General features: G+C 39.5%; 1 protein-coding gene across 1 annotated transcript in view; it reads left to right on the forward strand.

The window, feature by feature from the left end:
• The window catches only part of zgc:154058 (uncharacterized protein LOC795538 homolog), a 33,783-nt gene extending 21,104 nt beyond the window's left edge, over nucleotides 1-12,679 (forward strand). The window contains exons 7-8 of the mRNA XM_034681809.1: nucleotides 8,108-8,285; nucleotides 9,098-12,679. Coding sequence (XP_034537700.1) covers nucleotides 8,108-8,285; nucleotides 9,098-9,396 — 477 coding nt within the window. The 3' untranslated portion in view covers nucleotides 9,397-12,679. The remainder of the gene's footprint in view (nucleotides 1-8,107; nucleotides 8,286-9,097) is intronic.
• Nucleotides 12,680-13,190: the final 511 nt, after the last annotated feature.

Raw genomic sequence — 13,190 nt, forward strand, 5'->3', positions numbered from 1 at the left:
GATTAATTGATTGATTATCATAAAGAACGGTCAAAATCTTTGATACTCTGAGATCCTGTAACAGGGAATCACAAAGCTTAGGAGCCTGAACAGTTAAAGCCCGATCACCTGGTCACTTGTGAGATTCATGAACAATCAGGAAGTTCCTGCAAGAAGATATCAAACAGCAATCAGGTGCTTAAAGGTAAAAGATCACAAATATAGGGTGGTGCCTCTACACATAGGGCTTTAAAAACAATGAAATCTGAAAATTAATTCCTAAACTAACTGATATGGGAGTTATGTTTTTACTTGTGCTGAAGGTTGTCTATCAGTTTGTCTTTGACTATCTATGGGCATTGTAGGACTGAACTTTAAAAACCTATTGCAAAGAAAACTTGGAACAGTTGACTTTTGTTTTTTCTTAATAATTTAATATTATTTTCAAACACAATTGTCAAAGGATCTGCTTAGTTTCTTTAATTTGAGGGTTTGTGTTTTTCCTGTAGTCTTATATTCAGTCAATGTATACTTTTTTATTTCTCACTCTAAACATGTCACCATCTTAAATGAAAGGATCATATGTTTGGCTATTTTGTATGTTTTCTGCTGTTATAAGGCCATTCAAGAAAGCAAGCAGCAACATTATCATCAGTGAAAGGAGCATTTGAATCCTTTAACAGAGCTGTGTTTTCTACATTTCTCAACAATTTCAGGCCTGCAGTCATGACTCTTTTTGCTTTCTCTATCATCCACACACCTTATATTTCACAGTAAAGATACATTCAGGTTTGTTGTAGTCCTGAATCCTCTGATCAAAGACAAAGCCCTGCTCAACCTTTTCTGGTAGTAAAGTGTTAAAACTTGTGGCACTTAGAGAGGAAATACAACCTGAATTCCTTCCCTGTAGATGTTTGTTCTTTGGGGAAGAATTTGTACAAGTTTAAATATTTGGAGCTCTGGCTGGAGCTCTGCCTCGGCTGTGAGTGAGTGAGTGTGTCTAAGTGCTTTTAGAGAAAGGGAAGAAGCCATAGAGCTCTTACATGTAGGTTTCATCAGACATACTTGGTATTTTTCCGGAAAAGAAAAAAAAACAGTGAATGAATTCAGAGATTAAAAAACAGTTTGTCTTCTGATGGGAGCCTGGAAACCTCTGTGTCATTTTGTAACCTTTCAGATTCTGTCCTTCAATTCTTAAACAATCTTGTAAATCTTGATGGTTTATGGGAAGTTACAGGAGAAAGATGAAGAGGAGGAGGAAGCCATGTGACTTAAGTACTCCTCACTTTGGCCTTGCTTAACTTCCAAAACATGCCTTCAGATTTTGATACAAACTTTTAAGAATCACACAGGTTGAAGTTTATACTTCATTAGAACTTGTTTCATCATGAAGTTATCAAACTTTGCCTTGAGAGTATCCATTGCTATTGTAATCTTTTTAGGATAACCTCACCAAAAAAACAGAACACAAGTTACCGTTATTGTTATTTAGGAGAAGTGACCACAAGGATTTTCACTTTCACATCAGTTTTTTTTTTTGTACATGATCATGTGCAGTGTTTTTGTGGTCAATGAAGAATAGTGGAGAGAGGTTAATTGAAAAGAAAGGGCTGCTTTCTACAGCACTGTGTTGATTCCTTCTTTTAGGTGTTGTTCTAAGAAAGATAAATAGATCTTAGATGAGGGAAACAACACAACTTCCTGTGTCTGAAGTTCTCTGTGTGCTGAGGAAGAAGAAGAAAAAGGAGAAATTTCACAGGAGTCTGTGAACAGATGTGCGGCTGCAGTTTGTCTAAGAGTACAAAAAGGTCGTCTGCATCTCTGCTCGGAAGAACTGGGAGGAATTTAACGGGAAGAGCCAGGGGGAAGTGAGTCATCAAGTCTGGCCATGCATGGAGAGGAGCTGGGCAGACGGGGTGTGTGTAGCAGAGGGCCTCGTCTTTAACCAATCACAGGCCGGATCTTTGCCGCTCGCTCGCAGACTTACATCTCTCGCAGTCAAGGACATTCCAGCGGGCTGAATATAGATACGTCAGTGATGGGAAAATAAACTATTTGAACCACAGAACAGAATACAAATCCTACTGTAAAATGAAGCACAGACCCAAATCCATACGCTGGAAAACACGTGGACACGTGGACCTCAGGCAAACACCACAAACATGGAGGAATATGTGGAAGAAAAAGACAGTGGCAAACATTGGATGAAGCTGACAGATCAAAACAAAATATCATCACATGGAAACTTACTCAACGGTGGCAACCGCTTCAGCCTGTAGTTCTGTGTTACGTAAGGCTTTGGCAGTCCAGCTGTGGTGTGGCCAGAGGGGCTTTTCCTGTCGAGAGTCTGTTGGTTTTGCTGAGGAACACACGGATAGATGATGGAGACGAACATCACTGCTACACAGAGGACTGTGAGATTGTGTGATGACTAGTTCCAATGCTGCATATCAGAGGATAACAACAAACGTACATTTAAGGTAGTTAATGCACAAAGTTGTGTGTGTGTCAATGCATAGTTACCTGAAAATAGGGACAGACCGATTATCGGCGCTGATATTCGGCTTTTTGACGCATATCGGCATCAGTCTTTTTTAAAAATCCGACGGCCGATAGGAGATTAATTTAAAACTGGGTTATATTGGCTCTGATGCAGCCGCACCACCAGCAAACTCCAAGTAGAGCATACACCTAAACCGAAGTGAGTGCTCGGGTCGGAATCTTTCAAAATTTGCTAAATCACGTGACAACAATGACCCCGTCTGCAGGAACCGTAGCCTAGCTTGCGTTCCATTTCTCCCTGCAGTTTCTCATTACAGGAGACGAGCTGAGCAGCATCAGTGGTGGCCTCTACAATTAATAGTGATTTAAAACTCATACAATCCCACTTCAGAAAATAACCCTGAAATATCCCCATAAAACAAAGATAAGTGAAAGATTAACACCTATATTGACATTTTGGAAAACTTTATTTACTGTAGAAAACTTTTTTTTTTTTAATTTGTTTTAAGTTTTCATTTAACTTTATAAGACATGCTGCTGAGCCTGGGAGCTCCCTGAACTTTGTGTTAGAATTTTAAAACAAAGATGTCTACTGTCTAAGATAAAAAAAAAAACCTTTAACATGTTGCAAATCTAAAAGGTGTTTAATAAACATATCCTTAAAGGCATTTAAACAAAGTTAAGTGTTTGAGTTTGTATTATTAAAAATTTATGACGCCAATATTTTCCCTTTTACTGCCAAATGAATATCGGCTCCAAATATCAGTTATCGGACTCCTTGACTACTAATAATCGGTATCGGAATCGGCCCTGAAAAAAAAAGTATCCACCTGTCTCTACCTGAAAACCAGCAACAGTTGATCCTCATTCTTAGAAGATGTGTACTGTCTTGTTAGAACAGTGAATTTGAAGCTAAAAGCAGCAGCTGGTATCAAAAAATGGCTTAAGAAAAAAAGACAATTGGTCACACTTAATGCCAAGAAAAGTTTAATGATCACAACATTTTGACTTAATGGTCTTCAGGTGAAAATCTATCTCATGATGGAGAGCACTGTGTTGAAACTTTGTATTAAATCTTCAATCGGTGAGTGTGCCAGCTAGCCTTCATTTTCTTGCTGCTTATCCTGCCTGATGCGATATTTGTACCACCCTCATTCAAGAATTGGTTTGGGTGACAACATTGCCAAAACCAAAAGCTTCAATACTACTGGCACTGTAATGCGACTGGAAAAACAAAGGATTTGAGCTTGTAAGTAAATGAAGCATATAAATGCTTGCTGCACAGGACTTTTTCTGAGTGCTGAAGGTCTGTTGGAAGTAGCTTTGTTGGAGTTGGTGGTGACAACGTCTGTTATAGGTTTTATTAGGCGGTTGGCACCGCGGATGTGTTGTAAACAGTTGAAATTGAAAAGAGTTTCCTTTGGTCTTTGGATCAGTTTCAAAGAAAGTCACAAAACAGAAGCTGACAGAGAGCTGGATGTCAGTTAGAAGATGTTTCCTCCTCACATCTTAAATCACTCACACACTCATCAGCTGAAAACATTTCCATGATTCTACGCAAAGTCACTTCACTGAACACACATGGTGTCAGCCTCGCCCCCCCGTAGGGACTGCGAACTCTGCTGATTCCAACATTGCTCTGTGTGAGCATCATTACTATTCATATATGCAGGGGAGCTGCTGGTCACTGTCAGCCTGCAGGAACTGATTTATCAGCCTGAACTTGCTTAGTCATCAAGTTGCATCTTACATTGGATCGAATGCTGCAGAGGTTCATGGCTGAGACCTTTAGAATGACATTACACGTGGCAGGTGTGGACAACAGATCGCATAAAGAAGCCACCCCTGTATTTGTGTTACTGTATTGAAGCTTTGGCTCATCATCTTTTGCTGTGACCATCTTTTTATTTTTTATGGGCAAGAGGGAGGATGGATAAGTGTTGATTCGTCTCTTCTTTTGGTTAAGACATCATGGCAAGAATCACAAAATTGCAGGGAAATGTTAACTAGTTAATACAATGGGCTGTGGGTGGGGTCATTTTCTCATAAGCTCTTTTCACACTGCAAGTTTGTAACGGTACCATAATGCAGCTCCGTCGTCATCATGCCTTTACACTTTCATAAAGATCCAACAACAGCGTATTATTGGTGTGCCAGTGTGCGATTATTGCATTGCTTCACAGTGTTGCAGAAACACAAGAGGTAAACACACAGCGGGAGCTTCATTTACTAACACTCAGACATGTACACACACAGCGCTGCTCCGGCCCAGTTGCTCAAATAGTTCGCAACTCTGTAGCATTCATACTGAAGGCGAGGCGTTACAGGGATGCTACTATCATGCCTTTAACTGATAATATAAAAAGGGCTATTGATTCCCATACATTCAGACTTATTGTTTGAAACAGGGGAGTCTCCCCCTGCTGGACATTAGAGAGAATGCAGGTTTAAGGTACATTTGGATTGGCTTTACTTTTCAGACCTGGAGGCTGCATACTCTTCTTAATATAAAATCTATGGTGGTGGAGAACATTTGAATTATGGCAGATGACGACAGGTACCAAGAAAAATGTAGTTCCTGATGAACACATGCAGTCACAATGAGAGCTGTAGCCCAGCCCACACCTCATCTTACTATCCCCCTCATGCCTCTCCACCCCTATGTCTCTTTGTTGTTTCATCTTGCCTCTGTTATGACTTTTTAGACCATTTCACTACCCTCACCACACACCAGGCATTCATACTCACCAATAAGTCAGCCACCTCCACCTGCACCTCTACTCCATCCATTCCTTAATTGCATAGCTTTTGCGTGCTGTGTGAAATGTGAAAACGTACATTAAGTAGTACATCAATGGTTTACCTGCTGGGTTAATGTTTCACTAATACAGCAGGTAATGGCTTCAATTAGTTATATATCTGGGGCACCAGGCACACACAAAAACACACGTACTTACACACTCACACACACTCTAGCAGTATAGAATGTAGGGCAGAGTATAGACTCAGGCTGCAGCTAACAAACATGTTAATTATCCACTAATCTGTGGTTATGTATTTGATGTAGGTCAATCATTTGGTGTGTAAAAAGGCAAAAAAAGACTGAAAAACACCTGTCACAGTTTCCTTTAGTGCAAGGAGACATCATCAGATTACTTTTTATTGGTAAATTTCATTCATTCTGCTTTACTTGCATGTATGTGATAAGATAAGATAATCCTTTATTCGTCCCACAACGGGGAAATAAGTGTTACAGCAGTAAAGTAGACAGTTCAAAACAGTATAAAGTAAAAAACAGCATATAAAATAGCAATTATTAAAAAGTTATTAGCAATTAATATAAAAATAAGCATATGTTACGACGTATATACACAACTAAATAAGTAATTTACAAATAATTACAAAACCAGTGGTGCAGGGAAAACTGTGCACAGACTTGTTGCATAGTATAAAACAATAGAGACTATACTGCTACATAATCAAAGTATGGTATGGAGAAAAAACAGCTGTAGTTCGTAAATTGAAGGTAATAGATGAGGAGAGGAATTACTTTGACTTTGCCATCACATCAGACCAAAATGCAGCCAAGTCAGATACAACTGATAAAGAGGCTGGAAAGTGATTTTGGTTGTTTTGGAATCTAGAAATTACAAACATCCTGCACACTGTCCAACTTCAAAACATGTTTATTACAACATTTCAGCCATAGATAAGGACAAAAAACCCCCAACAAATGTGTTTTGTAATAAAAAAAAATGTCACTCCTCTCTTACGCACCTGTCCCATGAAGTCGATGTGTGAAGCCCTTTCACATTTATAGTTCTTAGGAATAAAGTTAACAAGTTATTAAAAATGGCTAGACAAATAGAGCACTGGTTGTCTGAGGTTTTGGGAGTGGAAATTAATTTCAATGTTTATATTTGCATCTTTCAAGACATCTCACATGTAAGAGTCAGATATCCTAAAAGATGGGTTATTCTTTTTTTCCTCCATTGTATTAAAAAAAAGTTTTTTTTAAAAAATGGAAAGCTACATGTCCTCCCTCACTCAAACACTGGAGTAACAAACTGCGATATTATTTGAAATTGTAAGAATCATTAGCCTTTGAAAAAAACAAAATATTTCATTTTGAAAACATACGGGGTAAAATATTGCACACACTTAGTTCATAGGTTTTAGTGAGAGTAGTGCAAAATTTAATTTGTGATCAAAGATTTTCTGTTATTTTGATAAAAAAATTTTTTTTACAGCTAACATTTAAAGAAGAAAAATTATAAAATTATAGAGGTCGAGCTTCTCTGTTCTGTTTGTGGATCTTGTTTTTGTTTGTTTGTTGTTTTGTGTTACTGTTAATTTAATTGTCCCCTGTGTTTTATTGTTTTATTGTTTATTTGTTTTGGTGTCATGTGAATAAGGTTAAATGTGAATTAAAAAAATGTATACAAAAAAAAAAGTTCCAGTGTGGATCCTATATCAGGGTCATATTTAACATAAAACATCGCTCCTCAATCAGTGCATTAACAGGTATGATGTACCTTGAGAAATACCTCTTTCTTCCTCTCACTTGCAGAGCATGTGTCAGGCTCTGCAGGTTATCAGAGCGGGGCGCAGAGAGCAACCAGAAATCATCTACATAATTGATCCCAGGTGGTGATCTTATATGAATAAAAGAAAAGAAAGAAAAAATGTAAAACTGGTTGACCATTATACTTGGGCATCCAAAAATATCCTTGGGCGGCCCCCGCCAAGGTATTGTCTGTGTGTGGGAAACACTCCCACTGAAACAAAAAAGCAGCTAGAGGACAAATGATATGCTTGTTGTTAGTTTCTGTGCATGTATGTGCGTGTTCTTCCATTACTGAATAAAGGGAGTAACAGATTGGCAGTGGCACAGTGCCACTGTGATGTAGGTGTGGTAGAGAGAAAGAGAGAAGCTGTAGTAGAAAATCTCCACCCCAAGCTGAGGAGGAAACACTGACATTCTGCTGCGTGTGCTTTAACATTGAACTTTCTAGAAGTCTTACTTTGCTGCTTACAGGATTAACCTACTACACAAGAATGTTGAGTATGTACTAGCCCAGTCATTGTACTAATGGCTTAAAAGGCCAAAGCTAAGTAACTTCTAGAGTATTGCTGTAATGATCCCTAAGAATTATGTGGAGCAGAGGGACGTTGTTACTCCCAACACAAGGCTCTGACCAGTCAGCATCAGCCAAGTAAAGACGGTCTTTGTCATCAGCCCAAAGAGATCTTGGAGATTTGTTTGTAGCTCTGCTCCCTGAATTTCCCATCAGTTCAGATCAGTAGATCTAAACTCTGTGTGACTTGGTTTGTGTGTCTGCGACTGGATCTTGCAGTGGGAACTGTAGTCACATGGTCCAGCGGGGCTCTTTTGTGCATTGTTTCATATCGTTCTTGTGACCAGAAGGGAAAAGAAGGCGTTCATCGGCTTTCTGCTCTCCATGTTACCATCTCCTTTTCTTCTTTGACTCCCACTAAAAGAAGTCTAACATAACCATCACAACACTGAACAATCAGACGCTGTTTGATGTTGCCCTCTTCTGAGTGTTCATCCAAATTTGTGTCTTACCTCTCTTCCTCTCTCTCTCCCATCTTCTCATGGCAGGTGGATAATGCCAAAGTTCTCCACTATGTCGGAGCGGGCATCGCCTTCCCTACCAGTATGCTGTTTGTGTGTCTGCAGTCAGCGCTGACTTACCGACTGGCCAAGACCCAGGGGGAGTACAACGTGGCCCACCTCCGGCTCTGCATGACCCTGCTGGCCTTCGTAGCCTTGGTGCTCAGTATCCTCTTCAGACAGTAACAGATGGCAGGCTTCAGGACTGCCAAGGGCTTTCATACAGTGTTTAACAGTGCTGTCGTTAAGGACATGAACATCCTTTTCACTCTCTGTGATGATTTCATGTCTTGTCTAGATTAATTTCTTTCAGTCTCCATTAATTTTCACAACTTTGTATTAGAATAGATTCAAAGATTGTTAAAGGAGACATGAATAATCATAAATCTTACACATTATTTTAAGCTCACTAATAGAGTGAAAAAAGGGAAAAAAGGAATAAAGGAGTATCTTATCTTATCTTATCTTATCTTAATAATCATGTTATTGTTAACAGTATATGGCTTTATGGCGGGCTGTGTACTACCATTTCTTGGCTAAATACAGTGATTTTTTGCCCACCCAAGGAAGTCTGCTTCAATCATCAAAATGTCAAACTGTTTCTTTTAAAGCTCCTGTGGACAAAGCAGTACCTCTAATCTCTTTGGATATGTTTTCCTATAAAGAATGTAATGGTATTTCAGATTCAAATAACGTCTTTGAGAAAACACATAGCCCCTACAATATGCTGCCCTAATATTTAAAAGTGGGTTGATGTGTTTGGTGTCTGATAATCTTAAAATCAAGTATATATATTTAAATTGTAATCCCTGGGTCAGGTTTATCCTCTCACCTGCACCTTTAGCAGTATGTCCTCACCATCACAGCCTGCTAGTTTTTATTCTTTCAGAACCAATGCTAATTTTCGATCTATAAACACTGCAGAGAAGTGAGCATCTGTTGTTACACCGCTGTTGTTATCCTTGACCATATTTTCAGGTGGCGTGTTTTTCTGTCAGGAGAGCTTCGTCCTGCAGCACGCGTCGGCCATTTTTGAATGGGTGTTCTGCGTCATCATCATGCTGTTTTACGGGACATTTGCTTTCGAGTTTGCCGGCATGTCGGGAGATACCATGGCGGTGCTGGCCAGAGGAGGGGCCCTGGGACCTGCTGGGAGGGAACACAAGGTGGATGCACTGGGACCACTTGGACCACTAGGACCACTGGGACCGCTTGGAGGATCCGGTCCACACTCACAGCCTCATCCACACCAACCTGAACACATGTCTATCCTGTAGTTGGGAAGCACATCTTGATGCCACAGAGGTGGCATGTTTGTTCCTTTCAAACTGCGGTTGTTGAATGAGTTTAATTATTCATTTACTGCCGCAGTCCTCTGAAGCTTTGAAATAATCCTGGCCAGTGCTGTCACAGTTCACAGCAGAGCGGATTCTACTATTTCAACCACAGGGGTGTCCATGTGCTGCCACAGTGGAGAGCTCAGATTGTACTGAGCTCACGTCAGAGCTAGGTTTCTCCTAAAGACTTGTTTGCATTTTGCACATTGCACAAGTGTGAAACCAAATTCTGTCCAATCCAGTCTTGTTTGTATTTTATCAGTTCAAGAAAATGTTTTCTTCCCCTGAGATCTTTTAACCCGTTCCATAAGTGGCCTTGGACCATTGTAGCTTCATGTGACTGCCGTAATGCTTTCATCAAACGAAAGGGAGGCTGCTGGCCGGCCGAGCTGACAGTATTAGAGCGGTGAGACAGAGAGAAATGCGCAGAAAGGCAGAGGATGGTGTACGAGTGTTACAGTGAGAGCAAGGTCTGTTTTCCTACGAGAATGTTGAAGGCAATAAATTCAGAGAATCAGTTTGTTCTGGAGACAGAACAGGGCCGCTGTTTGCATTCTGCACTCCTCTAAACCTGCGTTAAGCAATAGTTCTGTATTCATTCAAATAACTGTGTTGCTACTTTTTCATTCATTAGATCAAACTGAACATTTGACACACTTTAGCTGCTGTCCGCTCACTCTTTTGGTTGTTCAGCCTGATAACTCTGTCAAGCAGACTGTATGCTGCCTTTCATCCAAAGCTCACAAGTAGTTGGTAACAAAAAAGTCAACATCTTGTTGAGGTTAAGCATAAGTAGAAGGAAGCTTGTGTTGGACTTATATTTTTCAGGTGGCTATTGTAATAATAATGTAATGTCGCCCTGCGTCTGCAAGATGTGTTCGTTGGCTCAGGCGATAGCCGTGAAAACTTCAGCAAGTTTGTTCTGTGGTCGAAAACTGTCAAATACAACCTTGAAATATGCACCATCAACAAGTTTGTGTTTAGTTAAATTTAGAAACATATGCCTTACATTCTTCTTCAGTACCCATGCTGCCTCAGTTGATTCAAACCTTTACTGCTGAGTCTGAACAGGACATCCCCCTCCCTCTTGTTGTTTACTTTATTGACCTTCAACTTTGAATACTGTATGCTTCATCCTCCTTACTGTAGAGTTCTGCCAAAGGAAGAGAAATGATGCAGTGTCCAAACATAACCCGGCTAATTCAATCCAGAGCTCTGGGTTTATTGAGTTTTGTGACGAGGCATCATGCGTGTTTTCAGGTTCTGTGGGCGGATGTCTGCATCTCATTACTCCCTGACGAGGAGGGGGCACAGCATGCTCCTGTGGGTTTACTTGGTACTTTATTATGACATTTCATAACCAATTGTTACATGTTTTTTTTTCCACTGGTGTAGTGTTACAAAGGGAATGGGAAGGTTTTTAACAGACATGAGATGCACTGTGCTGCTTCTGTGTGAGGGTACAGCGGAGTATGCCAAAAACCTGTCTGCCTGTGGCATTGGTGCTAAAACTCCTGAGGCCTTATCCTGCCTTTTCCACGAGTGTAGTTATGATACTGTCTGTTAAATGAAAGCAATAAGATGGAGTAAAGAAGGTTGCGTGCACCTCGGGAATACCAAAGCAGATATCTGCCACGACTAATTCATTCACTAATACTCCCTGCTTGAACCTGCACCAACTTTAGATCCTAACACGTCCGTGTAGTCAACCATTCTGTTTGTCTTTCAGTCTGATTGTACTCATTGACTTTCTCTGAAGTTCTGTGCTGTTATATAACACAAAGAGTGACTGTTTATATTGTTAGGAAATCTTCCACATCTGGGTGTAATATTGAACTCTGAGCTCTCGAGCAGAGGGTTCACAACACTAAAAGCCTTGTTAGTATACCTTCACATGGTCAAAATATTGCTCCCGAAATGCCACAGCAGGCCTCATGTTTGCTAAAGATTTTGTTAGGTCAGTATTTTTGGTGCAAGTGTTTTTTGTTGCTGAAAAGATATGCTTCAAACATAGCCACAGGACTTAAATACAGCTGGTAACTCACAAACTGGATGTATGGACACTCTTTTGCAAGACTTGAAAAGTTGCACATGCTACAGCTGGAAGGTGGAAACTCCTCTGATCACTTGCTGCCCTCTGCTGGTAAAAGTGCACATTGCAGGCCAGATAGTGTTGTAGTTGGCGCTGTTGTGTTTGAGTCAAGTTCTGACACAAGATCTTTCCTACGGTAAAATGAAACCCCTTAAGAATCCACAAGAGTAAATATTAATTTAGGACAGTTTTTTTAAGTTTATTCTAAAAAGTATTGTACAGTAGTCATTAAGAGGAATAAAAACCCTGCCTGTGCATCTGGATTAAGTTCTGCAGTGATCTTCAGATGATTTAATGTCATACCTTTAAACTACCGCCCGGCCTTTTCACACTTGATACACTATACCTTCATGTGAGGGTAAAAAATCAATGCATTTAAAATATAAGCCAAATGCTGCTCATGCTGCTCTTTAAAGAAGCATTACATCATCATACAGTTACTCAGTGTTTTTTTGAATGTTATACATCTATGCATAATGCCCGTTTCCAGTTGAACGCTACACAAATGATTAAAAACATTACTTCTCAGTCAGATCTTGCGTTGCCCTCTGCACTCTTTGTCCTTAGTTTTCTAAGTTACTGATCAGTCTAAACTTTGCTCTCAGGAAGACGTTCTAACACCAGCTGTATTCATTGTTAGATTCAAAGCAGAAACACTGCTCGCCTCTGCTTGTTGTCTTTGTTTCAGTGCGTTTTTTTGTTAATGAGGATCTGTCATGTTTGTTTCATGTAGCGTAGCTGCTTTTTCATCATTGTGGGATTAATGTTTTAACGTAATAGATTATTTTTATTAATCAAGATTCTGTTAAGCTGAAAACAATAAACATTCCTGTGTATTTAGCCTGTGAGATATGTATGCTGCTCAGACAAACCTGGGTAAATATCTGTAAGAAAGAAACATGCAATCAGTGGATCAATGCTGAGAGCTTTCTGATGAACAGACTCACATCTGTAAACCTCACAAATCTGTATCTCAATCCTCAAATGCAAACTGCTCCCTATGTGCCTTATGTGTTATTTTGATAATAAAAACCAAAGAGGTTTTGGGTTGTAAATTCTATTTTGATGAAAAGTCATATGATTGTATATATATGCCTTAATGTTCAACAAATAAATGATGTTAAAAAAGAAGCAGCTGTTTGAAATACTTTGACTCCATACTCAAAAAAACAACATGGTTGTCTGTTTGATCAACATAAGTATAACATGTAGCTTCTATTATATTAATTCATGTTTAGTGATTAAACATTTTTAATTCATGTAGTTTTAACACGACATGCAAACTCCTTAAAACTACAAGATTGCTTTATGTCCAAACAACCTGTATCTGCAATACCTCTTCAGAGCAGAAGGTGGCAGTAACGTGTGACATCTATAGTGGAGAAATGTCTTACAGTTTTTCTCAATTGTTTACACACAAATACTGGTACTTCAGACACAATGACCACAACATGTAACCCATGCACCAACCCCCTGAACCAATTCTGCTAAACTACAAGCAAAATTCCTGTTTTACACTCAAATTGCAGTCCTAAAACACACTTTTTTCAAAACACTACACAAAATTATCTGCATTTGGCACAATTTTCATGAAGAACATATCTAGTTTTCACAAGAAACACACTGTCATTCAAAATCTAAA

The sequence above is a fragment of the Notolabrus celidotus genome, chromosome 4, assembly GCF_009762535.1.
Source record: "Notolabrus celidotus isolate fNotCel1 chromosome 4, fNotCel1.pri, whole genome shotgun sequence".
In the NCBI taxonomy this organism is placed as follows: domain Eukaryota; kingdom Metazoa; phylum Chordata; class Actinopteri; order Labriformes; family Labridae; genus Notolabrus; species Notolabrus celidotus.